Source organism: Pristiophorus japonicus, chromosome 8 (assembly GCF_044704955.1).
Source record: "Pristiophorus japonicus isolate sPriJap1 chromosome 8, sPriJap1.hap1, whole genome shotgun sequence".
Lineage (NCBI taxonomy): Eukaryota > Metazoa > Chordata > Chondrichthyes > Pristiophoridae > Pristiophorus > Pristiophorus japonicus.
The window spans coordinates 25,994,938-26,017,197 of NC_091984.1; the positions used below are offsets into that span (position 1 = coordinate 25,994,938).

Below are 22,260 nucleotides of genomic sequence, written 5' to 3' on the forward strand. Positions count from 1 at the left end.
GGATGCCTTGGTTCTGGATCCAAAATTCCCTGGATTCTGGATAGGTCCCAGCGGATTGGAAAACCGCAAATGGAACGCCCCTATTCAAGAAGGAAGGGAGACTAAAAGCAGGAAACTATAGACCAGTTAGCCTAACATTTGTCATTGGGAAAATGCTGGAGTCTATTATTAAGGAAGTAGTAGCAGGACATTTAGAAAACCATAATACAATCAAGCAGAGTCAGCATGGTTTTATGAAAGGGAAACCACGCTTAACAAATTTGATAGAGTTCTTTGAGGATGTAACGAGCAGGGTGTATAAAAGGGAACCAGTAGGTGTGATGTATTTGCATTTCCAGAAGGCATTCGATAAGGTGCCACATAAAAGGTTTACTGCACAAGATAAGAGCTCATGGGGTTGGGAGTAATATATTAGCATGGATAGAGAATTGGCTAACTAACAGAAAACAGAGAGTTGGGATAAATGGATCATTTTCAGGTTGGTAAACTGTAACTAGTGGTGTGCCACAGGGATCAATGTTGGGGCCTCAACTATTTACAATCAATATTAATGACTTGGGTGAAGGGACCGAGTGCACTGTAGCCAAATTTGCCAATGATACTAAGATAGATGGGAAAGCAAGTTGTGAGGAGGACACAAAGAATCTGCAAAGGGATATAGACAGGTTAAGTGAGTGAGCAAACATTTGGCAGATGGAGTATAATGTGGGAAAATGTGAGGTTATCCACTTTGGTAGCAAGAATAAAAAGGCAAATTATTATTTAAATGGAGAGAGATTACAAAATGCTGCAGTACAGAGGGATCTAGTGGTCCTTGTACATGAAACACAAAAGGTGAGCATGCAGGTACAACAAGTAATTAGGAAGGCAAATGGAATGTTGGCCTTTATTACAAGGGGGATGGAGTATAAAAGTAAGGAAGTCCTGCGACAACTGTACAGGGCGTTGGTGAGACCGCACCTGGAGTACTGTGTACAGTTTTGGTCTCCTTATTTAAGGAGGGATATACTTGCATTGGAGGCAGTTCAGAGGTTGATTCCTGAGATGAAAGGGTTGTCTTATGAAGACAACCTATACTCACTGGAGTTTAGAAGAATGAGAGGTGATTTTATTGAAACGTACAAGATTCTGAGGGGGCTTGACAGGGTAGATGCAGAGAGGATGTTTCCCCTTGTAGGGGGATCTAGAACTAGGGGGCATAGTTTCAGAATAAGGAGTCGCCCATTTAAAACTGAGATCTGGAGGAATTTATTCTCTGAGGGTTGTGAATCTTTGGAATTCTCTACCCCAGAAAGCTGTGGAGGCTAGGTCATTGAATATATGATAGATTTTTGAACTATAGGGGAGTTGAGGGTTAAAATGCCCACTCTAAATAAAGCGGAGTTGAGGCCAAGATCAGATCAGCCAGGCTTGAGGGGCCAAATTGCCTACTCCTGCTCTTATTTCTTATGATCTTGTGTTCTTATTACCTGTAACCTGTAATGTATACTGAATTATTGACATCCTAAGTATTTGTTACTTTACATATGTATAAATATAACAGTATATACTTAACTAATTATTTAATATTTGCTTTGGTTACTGTTATTCTGATAGTTCAGATGTGGGTGAAAGGGTACTAACCTGATTGTAGCATTTTTCCTGGAAGTGCATGGCATTATGTAATATCTGCCATGTGTTGTTGAGAGAGCGAGAGAGAGATGGGAAACAAGAAGAGCTGCACTTATCCTTGCTACTCTTTGAGAGCTCATTGAAGCACTTCCTGCACTGGATCTAGGTCCAGGGGCTAATGCTCCTGGAGCTGACAATTTCAGCCATGTCTCTCCATGCCTGGTGGACTTGGTGCTTTGGGATCCTCCTGGCATTGGCTGGAAAGATAACTTCCCTCCTCTCCCTAACCTCTTCCATCAGGACCTCAAGGGAACACGCCTTTGACTCATTTCTGAGCATTTGCCTTTCCTAGCAGCCAAACTGCGAAATCTTGCAGAAGGGGATACAACATTGCTTTAAGAGGTGCATTCCTGCTTTAAATAGACCTCTGGTTGCATTCTAGACCCCTGGTGGGTTTCCCTGGTGGGTCAGCGAGCTGAGTGGGAAGCCCATTTGTGAAATTATAATGAGGCCCAGGAATTAAAATACAGTGTGCTTGTTCTCTGGGGCACCCCACTATCTACCAGCCTGGAATGAAAATTGGGGCCCCAAACTTGGATATAATGATGTTTGCACAAGACTCGTGTAAAGTGGCCATTCTGTATTTACAGTGAGACTGCAGGAATTTGTAACAATGACATTCTGTATTCACAGTTTAAGAACTTTTAATAGTGTATAATATTCGGTCCTCCCTAAGAATCAGTGCATAGTATTCTGTCCTCACTGAGAAGACTGCTGCATATTTGTTGAGCTTCTGAACTGGATGCACAACTTTCTCAGATTGGGTCATTATAAATGGGAATTTATCATTTTACTGCATTACCTATGCACCATGCTCTCAAGGAAGCAAACCTGATCCCATCCACTCTATTGCTGATAATCATCAATGACATTGAAGTATGATACTTTCTTTGTTGACCACACTACCTTTTGCCCAGTAGTCAGCTTTCCGTGTGAAAAGCAAGTGGTGACCCAAATCAGGCAGGCAGATATGGGTAAAATTGGATTGTGCTTGGATATAGAGTGTTATCTACTACGATGGGAGAGCAAGTCCAGCAGTTTATTCAGAAAGGGGGCCGCGATGTTGCCCAGCAGTGTCTGGTTTATGGGTTGCAAACTCTCTTCAGTTGTAAATGTTGATGTCCTTGAACTGGATTTTATGTCCAGTGATTATGATTGGGCAGAAATTCTAACCTTGGCATAATGGTCAAATCTAATTGAGGCAAACGAAAGGTTCAGCTGGCTGAAAGTGTCTAAATCCTTAGGCCTGACATTTCTGATCACTGTTACCAAGTTCAGTATTCTAAAAAGCCTGTATCTGCCCAGCGATGGAATACTGAAGCCCTGTTTGGCAGACTGCAGAGAAAACCTACCTCTTGTTCCTGAACTAAGTACAGTACAAAGACATGCAGTCCAAAGGACAAGAGGAGAAGGATTTACTCATTATCAGAGTCCATTCTCTCCAACATTGAAAAGATATGGCCAAGCTGTCAGTTCTCTGCCAGGCTGCCTGGAGCAGCACTGCGAGCATTGCTTGTACTAAGTTTGATGCCCATGTTTTCGCCAGAAACATAAGAGCTTGCTGCAAGTACACTTCAGTGTATCAGTCCAACTGTTCGGGCAGAAAGCCAGAGACAAAGCTTTGTGCATCTCTTTTCCTGCCTGTAGAGACATTTTCCAGATAGTGTAATTGCCTGGAACGTTGTCTCTTGTGTGCACAGTTGGTCATCAATTGCTGAGCTCGGGTTTCTGGAGCAGGCATTAGTGTTTGGAAAATCTGTTGCTCATTGTGTACCTAAGTAGAATTTCTCCAAGTCTTTCCAGCAGCCACAAGAGGATCCATCTCATGAGGCAGCTGTCCTTATTACTCCTGCCTGTTCCCTAATGTACGAAAACAGCCTTGGGTACAAGACTCCAACACTGAAACATTCTATATTTACAGTGAAAATGTCCTGCATATCAGACTAGAAAAACACGAGGACATTCTCAATATATTTACAATGGGAATGTCCTATATAGAAGACTGTAATGCAAGGGCATTCTATATTTATAGTCAAATGTCCTACATATGAGACTCGAACATACAGGCATTCTATATTCACAGTAAAAGATTAAGCTAATTCAAATTAAGCGCAACTTAAGTTTTCCAGAAATACATTTGCTCTGTTGCAGAGTTCTTAACTCAGCAGTACCTTGCCGTTTGGCTACAGTATTTGTTTATAAAGTCAAAGTATCTGAGCTTCTGGTATTCTCAAAAAAAAATCAATGTTATTCTTGTTACCTAAGCTAAAATTCATCTATAATTTGATTTTTAAATGTTCCTGTTCTAGATCTAATTTTAATTTGCTGAATCAGCTGCAGTTTGGCCAGAGAAATAAATACATTAGTTAACACAAAATTACACATTTTCTGGTGTACCATTCCTGAATTTACATTAGCATTACATTTATACCATTATTGATTACATTCTCTAAAATGCAATCCTGTATTTCAGACAAAAGCAAAATTCTGTGGATGTTGGAAATCTGAAATAAAAACAGAAAATGCTGGAAATACTCAGCAGGGTTTAGGCAGCATCTGTGGAGAGAGAAAGAGTTAACGTTTCAGGTCGATGACCCTTCATAAGAACTGGGTTCTGATACGTTAACTCAGTTTCTCTCTCCACAGATGCTGCCTAACCCGCTGTGTATTTCCAGCAGCCAGTTCTGACGAAGGGTTATTGACTTAAACGTTAACTCCAGTATTTCACAATGTCTTCGCATCATAGAAATTTAACGCATGGAAGGAGGCCATTTTGGCCCATCGTATCCGCACCAGCCGACAAAGTGCTATCCAGCCTAATTCCACTTTCCAGCTCTTGGTCCGTAGCCCTGTAGGTTATGGCACTTCAAGTACACGTCCAAGTACTTTTTAAATGTGGTGAGGGTTTCAGCCTCCATCCTTTCAGGCAGTGAGTTCCAGGTTCCCACCACCCTCTGGGTGAAGAAATTTCCCCTCAAATCCCCTCTAAACCTCCTACCAATTACTTTAAATCTATGCACCCTGGTTGTTGACCCCTCTACTAAGGGAAATAGGTCCATCCTATCCATTCTATCTCGGTCCCTCATAATTTTATGTTCCTCAATAAAGTCTCCCTTCAGCCTCCTCTGTCCCAAAGAAAACAAACCCAGCCTGTCCAATCTTTCCTCATAGGTAAAATTCTCCAGTCCAGGCAATATCCTCGTCAATCTCCTCTGTACCCTCGCTAGTGCAATCACATCTTTCCTGCAATGTGGTGACCAGAACTGCATGTGGCCTGACTAGTGTTTTATACAGTTCAAGCATAACCTCCCTGCTCTTGTATTCTATGCCTTGACTAATGAAGGCAAGTATTCCGTATACCTTCTTAACCACCTTATCTACCTGGCCTGCTACCTTCTGGGATCTGTGGACATGCACTCCAAGGTCACTTTGTTCCTCTACACTTCTCAGTGTCATACCATTGAATGTGTATTCCCTTGCCTTGTTAGCTCTCCCCAAATGCTTTATCTCTCACTTCTCCAAATTGAATTCCATTTGCCACCTTTTTGCCCACCTGATCAGTTGATTGATATCTTCCTGCAGTCTACAGCTATCTTCTTCATTATCAACGACATAGACGATTTTTGTATGATCTGCAAACTTTTTAATCATACCCCCTACATTCAAGTCTGAACCATTGATATATACCACAAAAATCAAGGGACTTAGGACTGAGCTCTGTGGAACCCCACTGGAAACATCCTTCCAGCCACAAAAACACTCATCAACCATTACCCTTTGCTTCCTGCCTCTGAGCAAATTTTGGATCCAATTTTGGATCCAACTTGCCACTTTGCCCTGGATCCCATGAGCTTTTACTTTCGTGACCGGCCTGCCATGTGGGACCTTATCAAAAGCCTTGTGCAAGAACCATTTGTAATTTTTAAAGTAGAATTGCTCAATGAAAATGTTTGTATTTTGAGCAATATAACCAACCTGTCTAATCCCAATTTAACTATCAAACATGACAATATCATAGAATTTCACATAAAATAAAACACTGAAACAAGCCGTTTGGCCCAACCAATCCATGTTGGTGTTTATCTTCCGTATGTGCCATAATCCTAATCCCATGTGCCTATGTATCTTTTTATCCTCTTTTACTTCATGCCTCTCTAACCTATTATTAAATGTTGACACGGTCTCTGTTTCAGTCACTAACTCTGGCAGTGCATTCCACAGCCTCACAGCCTTCCGTGGTTTAAAACAAATTCTCTTGCTCTGTATCCTAAATCTCTTACATTTGAGTTTGCTGTGTGCAAGTTGACTGCCTCGTTTCCCACATTACAACAGTGACTACATCCAAAAGTACTTCATTGGCTGAAAAGCGCTTTGAGACATCTGGTGGTCGTGGAAGGCGCTATATAAATGCAATTCTTTCTTTCTTTACATTTAATCTTATATCTATGTCCCCGTGTTTTGGACCCCTCAACCACTGGCAACAGTCTTATTCTGTATACTCTGGCCCATCCAGTCAAAATTTTAAACACTTCTATTAAATCACTCCTTAATCTTCTCGCTCCTAATTTTTCAATGTTTTTCTTCATATTTGTATTTCCTTTTACCAGGCAGGCAGCATCCTAATTGAATCTGTGCTGTACTCTCTCTATTACTGCAACATCTTTCATACAGTGTGAAGCCCAAAACTACACAGTCTTCCAACTGTGGTCTTACTAAGGTTTTATATAGATTCACCATTATATCTCAACTTTTATGTTCTATGCCTCACCATAAAACTTAATATTTAATTCCATTTTTGGCCTTATCCACTTCAGGTGCTGCTTTTAATGCCTTGTGAACCTCAACTCCCAAATGTCTCTGCTTTTCCACATTATCTAGCCTTCCCCAATTCAAAGTATAATCATTCAATTCCATCTACCACTTTTTTGCCCATTCCTCTATCTTTTCTGCTGAATCTTTTACCAGCTTACGTGGTGAGTATTCAAACAAATAATTGTGTGCAGTTCGTGTATTGGAAACTCAGACAATCCTACTTATCTTCCCACATGTTTAAATAAAATCAAAATGATTTTGCATCTGTTGTAGAAAGAGCATTAAAGCCGTGCATGCATAGTTTCACCATGATGATGCTAGGGATCAAAAACAGTAGGTATGAGGAGAGATTTGATATACTGAGACCACTTCTGCTGGTGCAGAGAGGTTAAGTGAAGATTTAATAGAGGTTTTTTAAATTGTGATGGGTTTTGATAAGGTGGATAAAGTGAAAAGACTCTTTCCTCCAGTTAGGTGACAAGTGTTTCTCAGTTTGAAATTGTGAAAAGAGAGCTTAGGAGAAGTTGCTTAACAGAGGGTTGTTCAAGCATGGAATGCTTTTCCACAAGCGGAGACCATTGCATGCTTCAATAGAAAATTGGGTAATATTTGCACCGAATGAAGATTCAAGACTATGGGAAGAGAGCAGGGCAGCGAGATTAGTAAAAAGCCAGCAGATATGATGGGCTGAGTAGCTACCACTGCTGTCGGCTTCTACAATTCTTCTATGGTTCAGGCTGCCTCTTACAGACAGGCTCTTAGAGGTTAGAGGTATGGGATCAGCTCAACTGTGTTCTCAGCCACAAGTGGAGCATGCACCAGCAGCATACATGCCAACCCACAAAACTCAGAAAAGCTAACCAACAACAGCAATCAGAAAAAAGCTGATGCAACCCCGGAAATGTTAACAACTCAAAATAGAACTGAAAAACATTTGTGAATGAAGGCCTGTGACCAAAGCCACAGTTTCGAGATGAGTGACTAGGCTAAATTCCTTTTTATTACATTGCATTTCAAGATTTCTATTAGTGGTTTGGGATCACCTTCTGCAATTCTGTTTATTTCCCTGTGAAAACTGAAATCTACTGGCCTCAAGTATGACATGCAAAAAGAAGTTGAATGAGAATTTGTTATGAGTTAAGCTGCAGCTATACCCAATATTCCATTTGTTGCATTATGGGGAAGTACACAAAGTAGTTTTTGCAGTGGTGATTTATATGATTTTGAAGAGGTCTGATTGTGTAAAATATACTTTGTGGGGGAGTCTGGGAGCCTATTCTCTCATTGGCACCCAACGACCCACCCTGGAAAACTCAGATTTTTGAGACTTTTTTGTGTATTATCAAGCATTATTATCACCACCACCTCCTCGAGGGCAATTCGGGATGGGCAATAAATGTTGGCCTTGCCAGCGATGCCCACATCCCAGGAACGAATAAAGAAAGAAGTGTGCTGTAATTCTGCATTTGAAGCTAAAAATAATTTATTCTGGAATGGTTTCACATTATACAAATATTTATATATGTGTGTGATATTTACATAATTTAAAAAAATATTAAAATAAAAATAGTTGTTATAAGTCACAATGGTCTCCTGATTTTGGCACCATTAGAAGGGATTGTTCAATGAGTATAACACAGCAGGCTTCTTTCTATGTATGCAGGGGCCAGAGCTGAAGGAGATAACAACATAAATACAGGAAGCCCACAAAGAGGAGAAGCAGAGGACTTCAGCTGACTCAGTTGAATCCAGCTGATTTTGACCCAAGAGGTTGGACAGCGCAAACAAGGGCCCTCGCATCGCTGACTCTTTGTTTTTTAAAAACACAGGCAGTCGGCATGTGTACACGAGGGGGACCAGGGATAGTTTGGGGATAGAACAAAAGGGATTTGATACCCTCAATGGGGGCTAAAAGTAATTTGGTTTCAAAGAGTGCCAATATATCTTCTCTCAACTACAGCTTTACCAATGTTCTTCTCTGATGCAGGTACTCTTGGCGTTATCAACTTCAAGAATTTAAGAGCGAATTCCGTGTCATTGCAGTTGATTTACGAGGATATGGAGAATCAGACGCACCCATTGGTCGAGAAAATTACCAGCTGGATTGTCTGATCACAGATGTAAAAGACATTGTGGAGTCCCTCGGTAGGTTAGTTGGAAGGATGCCTGCTCGGCTTTCAATGGTGTATTTTATTCTGGACCAGCGGGGATTTAGAGTACTGCTTTCTTTATTTCTCTTTCTAATTTCCACAATGATTTTTTTTCCTCTCAACAAAATGCAGATACTGCGCTGGTGTTGTAACCAATGGTTACCATTTTACATTGTAGCACTTTGCCTTTGTGCTGTAGTCATGACTAACTTTTTAAGTCTGTTGCAAACCAAGGAGCAGTGGGCTGATCTAAGAATTCTACGATGTTCAAATTGTTCTCGTTCTAACATAGAATTAAATCACAGAGGCAGCAGCCATAGTCTCATTTTCTGCTGTAAATAGATAAACTGTATAATTTTGCAATTATCTTTATAATAACTGGCAAATTTCCATTGCTAATTTAGGCAGCATTTTTTTTCCACACACTTAGAATTATATTTTTTGGTTTTCACAAATGACGGGCTAATTTCCTATGGTTCACTAATTTTAGCTAACCCACATCAACATGGTAAGTGAGCACCATTTTACTTCTCATCTTTTCAAGCAATCCTAATTCAGTGGCAGAAATGAAAGAAACCTACCAATCACAACACACCTATAAGAACAACAACTTGTATTTATATAGCACCTTTAATGTAGTGAAACATCCCAAGGCGCTTCACAGGAGTATTATGAGATTAAAAAATTTGACACCAAGCCGCATAAGTAGAAATTAGCGCAGGTGACCAAAAGCTTGGTCAAAGAGATAGATTTTAGGAGTGTTCTTGAAGGTGGAAAGAGTGCTAGAGAGGCGGAGAGGTTTTGGCAGTGAGTTCCAGAGCTTGGGACCTAGGCAACAAAAGGCACGGCCACCAATGGTTGAGCGATTATAATCAGGGATGCTCGAGAGCAGAATTAAAGGAGCGCAGAAATCTCGGGCAGGGGGGAGGAGGGGAGGGGGTTATGGGCTGGAGGAGATTACAGAGCAACTCCTCATCCTCTTCCTTCAAGACCACAATGTTTAATTGCAAGTAAACATAGGCAGTGGTCAGCCTAAGTTTAATTGCTGTTTGGGGAGAAAAGTTTGCAGGTTGGAAGGTGCTTATAAATTTCTGGCTCCTGGTCAAAAAGAAACAGAATGAAAAAGCTTAAAAAAAAACTTAAATACTTTTGATGCTTTGAAATAGGATGTTTGAAACATAACTGTTCTCAAAACGTTTAAGTATAATATATCGATAAATCAGTCCCAGCTGAGCTGAGATGTTGAGATTGTGTGCTTCCCTTTTATCACTAATCACAGGTGTGATGTGCGATTTAATAACTCAATTATACTTTCTATCCCACCGGATGCTGTAATGCTACGATGGACAGGTTGGTATTTTGGAAGAATGAGTTTAAATGGATTGACAAACCATCTCCATCCCAACCTATCATGCCATCTTGGGAAATGTTTAGTTTTTCTGCAGAATTGTTTATTTCCATCCAAAAATATATTTTAATTTTTAAAACTAAATGACAGAGCTAACATTAACTTTGTATGTGTGCAATAGGCCACGATATGTTCAAGGGAATATCTGCTTTCTGTGCCTGGGCTGAGTGACCTTTCTCTAGCTCCGTGCGTGAGATAATAATTGGCTTAATTGTTGCTTTCAATTCCCAAGCTTTAATTTATTGCCACTATATTAAATTCCTGTTGAAAAATGCATTGTGCCAGTAATATTGACAATTACCCTTGGGATCGAAATTATGACTTTCTACTCGCCATTAAGCAGTTGTTAATAATGTTGAATTTCAAAAAATCCCATCCAATGTGTTTGTTTTCGCAAATAATTTTGTGGCTGCAAGGTGTGTCTCATATCGAAACGTGTTCAAAGAAGTTTTAAGAAATAAATATAAAGATTACATTTTATTCAGAGTTTAGGGGGGGCAAAATTGCTCCTTTTTTTTTAGAAGTCCATTAGTACCTCCAGGGGGTGCTAATGGGGCGGAGACTTTCCGCGCGGAGGGTGGGGGGGGCGTGGGAGTTTGCAGCAGCGCCACGTGGTTAGCGCTCCGTGCGGTTGGACGCCGATCCCTTACTGCCCTGCGGGGGAAATTGTCCTGCGGGCCGCGAGGCTGGCACGAGCCATCGGATCGCGAAGCTAGCCGACATCTGCTTTCGGGGCGCTACTTAAAGGGGAGGGTGCTAGCGCCCCGGGCTTCCATCTTTTCTGGATTGCTGACTCTCGGGTCGGCTCCAGGATGGCAGCCCTAGCGTGGTCCAGGCTGCCATCGTACAGCCCGGCACTTTGTTTTGGGTGCCAGCTGCAGGCCTGGTCCCACGCTGCCCTGGTGGCCTAGTGGAGACCATCAGAGGCCTTGCAGAGTGCGCAGCAGCCCTCACCTTTAAGCGAAGGGGAGGTGTGTTGACCGCGTGGTGCTTGATTCACCGCCCCAGTAGTGCCCCGGGAACTGCCCCCCAAAGGAAGTGGAGCGTGTATGATTGCAGTCCGCTTCCTTTGAGGGGCGGTAAGCCGGATTCAGCAGTGGGGGTAGAAAGTCCCGGCCTGAGCTGGTTACCGCCCCCAATTGGGGTGCAGGATAATTTTGCCCCCTAAATGTCTTTCTTATGAATTTCACAATTAAATCTAATGGCAATGGAGGTGATTGCTGCTGCTTTTGAAAAATATGTACTTTGAAATCCTTATCCTTAAAGCACATTTAACAATAATTCAAAAAATACCTTTGTGTTTTGATCTTCAATTAAAAAATAATGGCCCAGATTTTGCGGTAAAAATAGCGTTCACCGTTTCTATAGAGTAAATCGCACAGCAACTTCTGTCCACCTATGCACAGGCACAGTTAAGTGCAGAAATCAGGAAGTTGCTGTCCGAATTACCCTGCTACCCAGAAGCTTCACTATAACAGTATCTCGCCAAGAGACTCGGTATTGAAACATAAGGAATGCGTGAACCTGCTGTGACAGATACCCACTAAGCTCGCCAAAAGAAGTCAGGGCTTCCATTCCAGTGTAAGTAAATTTTTAACTGCGTAATAAGTCTTAATCACGGCCAAACCTCTCTGACATTGAAAAATTACTTTTACAAATGTGGAGGCATATTCCTTCAGATTTTAATTATTGTTGGAGATTTAAAATATTTCATTTTTAAAAAATATTTCTGTCACTTTTATCTCTCTCTTAATCCCATATTTCTTTCCCTCTCTTTATTGCTTTTTCTGTACATGATTTGACATTGAATTAAATATTCTAACTTACACTTGCTGGTTCACCAGGTCTCCGGCGCTGTGCCGAAATGGATTTCTAATCACTGCAAATTCCAGTGCAAAATCCCATAGAAAATCTGTGGGCAAGTGCAATGAATGGCTGGCACTGTTTGTTCGCCGCTGATCGCAAAATCCAGCTGTTGAAGCCTGTATCATTTATATTGTATTCTTGTTGCTTCTCCCTGTTGAAAAATTTTAAAGTTAGTCTCAAGATTATCTTCACAAGGAAAAGATTAGAGTACCCCAAGAATCTGAAATGCCACTTAAGGTATTGGTTGTGAAACCTGCTTGTAGTGGAAAGCCATGTTCTGATTTTACTTGTCCAGGGACAAGACATGATGACACTTCTCCAGCTGAGCTTTCTACAACCACAAAGCCCAACTGGATGGAAAACAAAACTTTCACACAAGTGTAATGTTTGATTTGGGGTTTCGAAAGAGATGTCGAAATGATGGAATATTTTAGAACCAAACAATTATGCATTATAATATTGAGTTGATTTTGATTTTTCTGATCCAACATTGCTTACATTTATTTTCTCATTTCTACTTATGGAGGTGTTGGTTTTCACTTTTTGTGCAGGCTACAAGAAGTGTGTTCTGATTGGCCATGATTGGGGTGGACTGATCGCCTGGTGTTTTGCTATCTATTATCCCGAGATGATAAATAAGATCGTCATTTTGAATTGCCCACATCCTAAGGCTTTCTGTGGTAAGTTCCATTTCGAGCCACTTGATTCTGTTTACTTAAGGATAAATGATTGATGTCCAGCACCCCCCCTGATGGGTTAGTGAATTTATTCTGTGAGTTGTTGAGCCTTGCAGTCTAGGAGGCTCCTAGGTTTGGTCTCCTGTCCATGCCGAGTTGGTTGATCTCCTGGGAGGATGGTGGTTGGGGTGCTACAATGGGTCTCAGCATCTGTCGGTTAGGGATAAGGAAATGGGTACCCAGCACTACCTGATGGAAGTGAGGACAAGATCAGACTCAGTTGTGATGATTCTTGCAGTTAAAATAGCCTGTGACACAATCAAGGTTCACACCTGATTAGCAGCCATCAGGCAAAGCACCAGAGGTCCACAAGTTCCAGTGGACCGATAACCCACAAGGAATCAAATATGATGCAGCTCATAAAAAGGCCAAAGAAATGTAAACATTTTTTTTGCGGGCCCAGGAGAAACATGAATGCTCTGCCTAGTCCCACAAAAAAACCCCGGCCCACTGTCAGTGCATTTGATTCCCCAACCACCCCACCCCCCAGATCATCTCCTCCCACCCCTCCGCCCCCCCCCCCCCCATGCGCCCCAATCCCAGACTCGACCTGCTGGCCAGCTCTGTCTATGAACCAGAAGATTTCCTGCCCGCCCCAACCAGCGAGCCACAGCAGGCTGCCCATTTGTTGCTCGCAGCTCACCAACGGCATTTAAATGAGGCCCAAAGCTGAATTTGGCTCAAACCTCAGGCCCCAAGGATCGACACGCTGTTCTACACTAATGCTGACTCTGCGCCCATTTTGGCTGCATGTTCTCGTCCAGAATCTCACAATTGGCATTGTTTTAATCACAAGTAAAATAATTCTTTGTCTGGTGGTCTGACTCCAACTGATTCTAGTCCAGCATAGACCGCCTGTCTGTAAAGATTTAGAAAAGGGATTGACAGCAATGGTTTAATCAGAAGTGGTCTTCATTCTTCTTTCTCTGGTGGTCTCTTCCTCAGCTGGGGCATGATCTTTTGAAGCATCTTTCTTCATACAATTTGGCACTTGGCTCACCATCATAGGCAGTCCCTCGGAATCGAGGAAGACTTGCTTCAACTCTTAAAATGAGGCTTTAGGTGGCTGAACAGTCTAATACGAGAGCCACAGTCTCTGTCACAGGTAGGACAGATAGTCGTTGAGGGAAGGGGCGGGTGGGGCAGATTTGCCGCACGCTCTTTCCGCTGCCTGCGCTTGATTTCTGCAAGCTCTCGGCGATGAGACTCGAGGGGCTCAGCGCCCTCCCGGATGCTCTTCCTCCACTTAGGGCAGTCTTTGGTCAGGGACTCCCAGGTGTCGGTAGGGATGTTGCACTTCATTAGGGAGGCTTTGAGGGTGTCCTTGTAACGTTTCCTCTGCCCACCTTTGGCTCGTTTGTCGTGAAGGAGTTCCGAGTAGAGCGCTTGCTTTGGGAGTCTCGTGTCTGGCATGCGGACAATGTGGCCTGCCCAGCGGAGCTGATCAAGTGTGGTCAGTGCTTCAATGCTGGGGATGTTGGCCTGGTCAAGGACGCTAATGTTGGTGCATCTGTCCTCCCAGGGGATTTGTAGGATCTTGCGGAGACATCGTTGGCGCTTGGCTATTATCTAGTTGGATGGTTAGCTCTATTTATGTCCTGTTTGTTTATTCTAAAGTTGTGCCATCCAAGGCACTCTTATCCACTTTTTCTTAGAGCAGACACATAGATTCTAATTATCACAGTTGTCACAGTTTCAACAAAGGGACTCCGACATTCTCAAGTGATTCATCCCTCCTTTCTTGTCTTTCTCGTGATTCCTTGTTAATTGAATTCAATGTTAATTAGTTTCTATTTAAAGATTGTTTTTAAAAAGCTTTTGTTTCATTAGGGTTATCAATTTGGTGGATCCTTGCAGTTCACAACTAGGTTTGAGTAATTAAATTATATTTAACTAATACAAAATGCAACAGCATTAGGTGATAAAATAACATGATGCAGCATACAATTATACATCACAATAGCCATATGAAAAATACTTCATTTTATAACATTAATGTAAAGTAAATCCAGATTACTACTTCAAGATATGCCTTTCAGTAGGACATGGGAGAATAGGGAAAGGGAATACGGAAGGTGGAGTTGAGATCAACGATCGGCCATAATCTTATTGAATGGCGGAGCAGGCTCGAAGGGCCATAATGCCTACTCCTGCTTCTACTTCTTGTATTGTTTTGTTAATGGGTTCAAAATGGCAAAAGGCAAATTTAGTAATAATAGCAGGAGATACTTCTGCATGCAAAGAATGAGTAACACTTAGAATGGAGTTCAATATAGCATAATGCAGGCAAGAACCTTGTAATTATTTAAGAAATATTTGGATGCCATGAAGGAGACTACAGATTTTTCTAGATGGTCAGCTAAGATGTCTAAGAGGGAAAGCAGGTGTGCCTCATTAATATTTCAATGTTTGGGTCCTATAACTGTCGATTGTGTACATGGTACGCAGTTCCGGACCCACCAGTGAAATCTGGCCATCAGCAGGAGTGAGACCAGAAGACGCTCGGGTAAGTTTAAAAAAAATTCCTAGTGGGCTGGCAGGAGCAGGAGTGCCCTTCCGGACACTGCAAAGAAAGCTCAGGCCCTGGGCGGCCCACCCTCACCACCGACCTTGGTGCCAGGGAACGCTCCTTCAGCGGTGGCCTCTTACTGTGCAAAATTCCACTCTCGCCCAACGTCCACCTAACGATTCCCACCCAGGTTGGGCAGGAGTCAGTCCTGGAATGTGCTATTGAGTTAAAGTGGCCCGATCCTCACGCTGGCGTCATCGTGAACGCTTGCCGCCCTGCCCCAAGCCCACGCATGCCGCACTGGTGCGCAGTTAAAATCGGGGCCAATATCTTGTTTGAAACAGTGTTTGGTTTAGACTTGTGTGTCATCATTTCCGCTAACACATTGGGTTCACAGAACCTGAAGACAGTGGTTTAGTATTTTCTCTTCAGCGTTCTACATTCTATATTGCTGTACAGCCCTGTCGATATGTGACGAGCTTTCACTTCAGCGTGCTGGAATTTCATAAGGGTGTTTTCACCAAGTCAGGGGCCCCAAACAGCACAGCAGAAGTGCGAAGGCTATTTTCTTCCTGTAATCAAAAATAAAGGTTGGTTTCCTGAAGAAAATTCACCATTTACCTCACAACTTCACTCCTCTGTGGGGCACCACTAATCTCATGGCTGCAGTTGGTTCCCCATTTTAAAAGCTATTTACTTCAGCTGCCGACACACGGATATTGCCTGAGTACAGCTTCCATCCTCCATGGCTCGCCTGAGAGAGAGAAACTGTGTCATAGAAAATGAGGGGCAGCATGGTTCCAGGTTTCTGCATAAGGCAAAATGTAATTTGTCACATTTCTACAGCTACAGAAATAGAATAAAATCTTGCTCTTTGTTTCTTATCAGTAGAGATTTACTTTCCTGAACCATTTTACTCCTGCTGCCAAAAAAAATGAAAGATTATTTCAAATCTGTTTTTAACAGTCAAGGGCAAATATAGTAACACCATGGCAACATGTTTACGATATACGTATTACAGAAATAGCTGAAAAATATTTTTATTGATTTCAAACCTGGTTTATCTCCTTATTTTTGAGATTAAACAGAGGAATAAATGAATTCAAGGCCTATCATGAGCCAATCTTTGCATGGTAGAAATCTCTCAAAATGAAGCAACGCCATATTGAGAAACATATTTGCTTTGCTACTGTTTATGCTGTATGGATGGGTATTAATCTGCATCTAATTAAATGTTTCTATTAATGAAAATTCCCAGTTAAGAGATGCACATTACCTAGACTGAAATGCAAGAGCTGCAGAGGTGGAAAATGAGAATGAATAATTAGATAGACATTAGGGGGTTTGCTTCCGTTCCTTGCTCAGTGATTTGCTGCCAGTACTCTTCTAATGCCCATTTATTTTAAATGGGCTAACAATTGTGTTACAACAGCACAGATAGGAATGTAACGCCAATCTATTAATCAGTGCACAGAGGAAATTAATACCCTAGTACAACGTGGGTTTCTCCTGATTAGTTTAGTTAAAACTAAATGAACAGTGAATTAATTATTAATGATTCTAAGTCAAAGTTGGATTATAGATTGGTTCAAAAATAAAGGGAAACCATAGCTATCAATGGTGATAATTCTATCTGGGTACCCTTCATCAGTGGAGTCTTCTGGGGATCTCTCATGGAACTTCTGCTGTTCATAATAATTATTAACAACTTCAGTGAAGGTGTTGTAAGCAGAATGCTTAGTTTTGTTCTGACACAGAGTTGCATGTGAAAGCAAGTTTTTAAATCATGAAGAAAATTGAAGAGCTGGTTATGCAAGTTTTGGAAACTTCATTATGTTATATATGTAGACTTGTATTTACTCTATACAGCCACCAGATGGCTCAACCCCTGGAGTCCCAAGGGATCCCATAATCCCTTGAGAGCACAGGTATTTAAGGAGGCTTCACAGGTTGGAGAGGCACTCTGGAGACCTGCAATAAAAGACTACGGTCACACTTCACTTTGAGCTCACAGTGTTTAGTCTGACTCTTTCTCCATACACAACACATTATAAGCTATGAAAATAGCAAGCTAAATGCAGCCTAGAGCAGTGATTCCTGATTCAACACAGAGTAGAGGAATATACACATGGCACAGGAGGGAGACATGCTGGTCTGACCAGGTCCCTCATACAGATTCAAATGATACACGAGACAGATTAACTGCATGACATTTTTCTTATTCCTACCTTCTGCCCTTTTTCTGACATCTCAGATCTCTACATATAAAGAAAGAGCTTGCATTAATACAGCACCTTACATGACTTTGCATCAGTGTTTACCAAGCAAGAGGACTTTGTCAAAGCAATGGTAAACGGGGAGGATGCTGGGATACTGGATGAGATAAAAATAGGTAAAGAGGAGGTACTAGAAAGGCTGGTAGTACTTAGTATAGAATTAGTATTAGGCAGTTCCTCGTGTCTTCGGCCTCAACTATTTACAATCTATATTAATGACTTGGATGAAGGGACCGAATGTAATGTAGCCAAGTTTGCTGATGATACAAAGATGGATAGGAAAGAAAATTGTGAGGAGAGAACACAAAATCTGCAAAGGGATCATCCTAGGCGGTCCCTTGAATGAGGATGACTTGCTTCCACGAGAGTTCACAGAGGGTTCAATGAAGGACCCGATGTTCCAGTCCTGAACTCCAGTTGAGGGGGTGGAAGATGCCTGTGCATGAATTTTTTTTAACGTGTGGTGACCGTTGCACATCAGCCACCACATTGGCTTGACAGAGCTAGGCCTTTAACCAGTGGCAAGGGTTAACCAGGATGACTGGAGACCTGCTCTGCTGCATGGACCTAGTGCGCACACATATCGCAATGTGGGCAGGTCCGTGCTGCCCCTGGGCCCTCAGCTCTTCTGGGCCCCGTACCCTTATTCGCCGCACTTCTGCCATGATGTTCCAGGGTCCGGCGCTCCACCTCGATTCAAAGGGATATAGGCAGGCTAAGTGAGTGGGCAAAAATTTGGCATATGGAGTATAATGTGGGAAAAGTGAGGTTATCCACTTTGGCAGAAAAAATAGAAAAGCAAATTATAATTTAAATGGAGACAAATTACAAAGTGCTGCAGTACAGAGGGACCTGGGGGTCCTTGTGCATGAAACACAAAAAGTTAGTATGCAGGTACAGCAAGTAATCAGGAAGGCAAATGGAACGTTGGCCTTTATTGCAAGGAGGATAGAGTATAAATGCAGAGAAGACCTGCTACAACTGTACAGGATATTGGTGAGGCCACACCTGGAGTACTGGGTACAGTTTTGGTCTCCATATTTAAGGAAAGGTATACTTGCAATGGAGGCTGTTCAGAGAATGATCACTAGGTTGATTCTGGAGATGAGGGGGTTGCCTTATGAGGATAGGTTGAGTAGGTTGGGCCTATACACATTGGAGTTCAGAAGAATGAGAGGTGATCTTATTGAAACATAAGATAATGAGGGGGCTCGACAAGATGGATTCAGAGAGGATATTTCCACTCATAGGGAAAACTAAAACTAGGGGACAAAGTCTCAGAATAAGGGCCCACCTATTTAAAACTGAGATGAGGAGGAACTTCTTCTCTGAGGGTTATAAATCTATGGAATTCTCTGCCCCAGAGAGCTGTGGAGGCTGGGCCATTGAATATATTTAAGACGGAGATGGACAGATTTTTGAGCGATAAGGTAATAAAAGGTTATGGGGAGTGGGCAGGGAAGTGAAGCTGAGTCCATGATCAGATCAGCCATGATCTTACTAAATGCCGGAGCAGACTCGAGGGGCCAAATGCCTACTCCTGCTCCTATTTCTTATGTTCTTATGTGTCAAGGATGACCCACTTCCACACCTAAAAAGATGAGTGCACAGGTGTTTCAATGAGCTTCACCTTGAAGGGTGGAAGTTGCCTGTGCGTGTATTCTTTTAACATGGGATGGCCGTTGCACACGAGCCACCACACGGGCTTGACAGAGCAAGGCCTTGGTCCAATGGCAAGGATTAACCAAGACGACTGGAGACCAAGCTCTGCTGCGCCATCCCTGGGCCCTGACCCCGCTGTTGTTGTATGCTGTGCTGCTCCTGGGCCACGACTCTTTCGCTCCTCTACTCCGACCCCACCGCTCCCGGGCCACGACCCCATCAATCCTCCACTACTCACCGCCACCAATCAACGGCCCCCCGCTGGGCTCGATCTCCAGGCCTCGCTGCTCCTCCTCCACCTGGATCCCGACCCCGCCGCTGGTCTCGTTGCTCTCCAATGGGCTGCCGGCAATCCAGTCGCCCTCCTAGAATCCGTCGCACTCCTGGACCAGCTCGCGCTGCTCCCTGCAGTGGCTAGCTCTGTCTTTTATCCCCGACCTGCCATGATGGTGTTCCCTTGCAGGTCGGTGGGGGGGCGCCGTTTAAAGTGGATATGTCACCTGGTCCGGCTGGGATGCATCCTAGGTTGTTGAGGGAAGTAAGGATAGAATTTACGGAGGTGCTTGCCGCAATCTTCCAATCGTCTTTAGATACAGGGGTGGTGCCAAAGGACTGGAGGATTGAAAATGTTACACATTTGTTCAAAAAAGGGGAGAAGGATAAACCTGGCAATTAATGGCCAGTCAGTTTAACATCAGGGATGCGGAAGCTTTTATAAACAACACTCCAGGAGAAAATTAACAGCCACTTGGACAAGCAGGAACTAATAAAGGAAAACCAGCACGGATTTGTTAACGGCAAATTGTGTTTGACTAACTTGATTGAGTTTTTTGATGAGTTAACAGAGAGAGTGGATGAGGGCAGTGCAGTTAATGTGTAAATCGACTTTCAAAAGGTGTTTGATAAAGTGCCACATACAAAGCATGTTAGCAACACTGAAGCCCATGGGATAAAAACGGCAGTAGCAGCTGGATACAAAATTGGTTAAGGGATGGAAAACAGAGAGTTGTGGTGAATAGCTGTTTTTCGGACTGGAGGAAGGTATTCAGTAGGCTACCCCCAAGGTTCAGTACTAGGACCACTGCTATTTTTGATATTCATCAATGACTTGGACTTGGGGGTACAGGGCACAATTTTTTAATTTACAGATGACACGATACTTGGAAGTGTAGTAAACAGTGAGGAAGATAGTGATAGACTTCAAGAAGACACAAACAGGTTGGTGTAATGGGTGGGCACATGGTAGATGAAATTCAATGCAGAGTATTATGAGGTGATACAATTTAGTGGGAAAGATGAGGAGAGACCATACGTACTAAATGGTACAACTTTAAAGGGGGTGAAGGAACAGAGAGATCTTGGGGTGCATGTGCACAAATCTTTGAAGGTGGCAGGACAGGTTAACAAAACGTATGGGATCCTGGGCTTTATAACTAGAGGCACGGAGTGAAAAAGCCAGGAAGTTATGTAGAAAACATTAGTTGGGCTGCAACTGGAGTATTGAGTCCAATTCTGGGCACCACACTTTAGAAAGGACGTCAAAGCTTTAGAGCGGGTACAGAAAAGATTTACTAGATTGTTCCAGGAACAAGGGATTACAGATACGAGGATAGACTGGAGAAGCTGGGGTTGTTCCCTTAGAGCAGAGAAGGTTAAGAGGAGATTTGATAGAGGTGTTCAAAATCATGAGAGGTCTCGACAGAGTAGATAGAGAGAAATTGTTCCCATTGGCAGAAGAGTCGAGAACCAGAGGACACAGATTTAAGGTAATTGGCAAAAGAACCAGAGGCGACATGAGGGAAAGATTTTTTATGCAACGAGTGGTTAGGATTTGGAATGCACTGCCTCTGATAGGGTGGTGAATAGAGATTCAATAGTAGCTTTCAAAAGGGATTGGATAAATATTTGAAGGAGAAAGAACTGCATGGATATGGTGCAAGAGTGGGGGAGTGAGACTAACTGGATTGCTCTTCAAAAGAGGTGGCAAGGACTCGATGGGCCGAATGGTATCCTTCTGTGCTGTACTATTCTATGATCCTACGACCTCAAGACATCCCAAAGTGCTGCAGCACTAATGAAGTACTTTTGTAGTATGGTCATTATTGTAATTATAGGGAACCATGGCAACCAAACTGAGCACAGCAAGGCCCCGACAAACAGTAATGAGATAAATGACCAGATAATCTGATGTTGGTCGAACGATAGATGTTACTTACAGATAATAATAGATTGCTGTAAAACAAAAATTAAAACATCCACATGATCAGACCAATTATTTCACAATGCGCAGCCAGGACACTACATATTAAACTTTAATTAGCATTGGGGCAGGTTTTGCGGTCAGTGGCGTACCTACGGAGTGCGCCACGGGCATCGGAATAGAATATGAACTTACCTGATGATGACCCTCCTTTGTGAACTTGCTCTCTGACTCTGCATACTGGAGGGCAGGGTAATGGCCCACGGTTCCCAGAGGTGCAGCATGTGCGTAAGCCGGGATCATGTGGGCCTGGTGCTCCAATCAGTGGAAGCGCCACAAGTTCTCGAAGGTGGGTCACCACCAGGTAAGTTCATATTCTATTCCAATGACGGCAGTGCACTCTGTAGGTGGGCCGCCAACTGCAGAATCTGCCCCAATGCTAATTAAAGTTTAATATATAGTGTTCTGGCTGCTCATCTTGACAGAAATGTAGGAACCAGCATCAGGCTATTACAGTTAATTGTTCAATGGGAAATTAGTACACAGGGGAATAAAGTTACAGTTTAGAGGTAAAATCCTGCTCATGAAAGTCTGTCACTTCATTCACTGCGGTTACATTCAGAGAGTGGAGTGTGACCCTGATGCGAGACTTGATTCTGTTGTCATAAATCACTCGGTATGACCTTCCAGCGACCAAGTCTTTATTGGTCAGATTTACCCAGGCTGGAACTTAGTCTCCCCTGCTGAATCAGGGTGTCCCAGCCTAAACTCGGTGTCTACCGGCCGACTTTGGAATTCCTTTCAGGGCTTAAACTGATAGAATACAGTCCCTTATGGATGGGACCAGAAGTCACTGCCTCTGCCAGGGGTCAGGCTGCTGTTTTTTGTACTAAGATGACAGAGGTGAAAGGAGGGTGCTTTTACATAAATTGTACCGTATCTATTCAAGATACCAAATTATATTACTAA

At 42.7% G+C, this 22,260-nt stretch overlaps 1 protein-coding gene across 1 annotated transcript in view; it reads left to right on the top strand.

Moving 5' to 3' along the window:
* ephx4 (epoxide hydrolase 4) overlaps positions 1–22,260 on the top strand; it is a 59,425-nt gene that overhangs the window by 12,503 nt on the left and 24,662 nt on the right. Inside the window, exons 3-4 of the mRNA XM_070886600.1 lie at positions 8,471–8,628; positions 12,459–12,587. Coding sequence (XP_070742701.1) covers positions 8,471–8,628; positions 12,459–12,587 — 287 coding nt within the window. The remainder of the gene's footprint in view (positions 1–8,470; positions 8,629–12,458; positions 12,588–22,260) is intronic.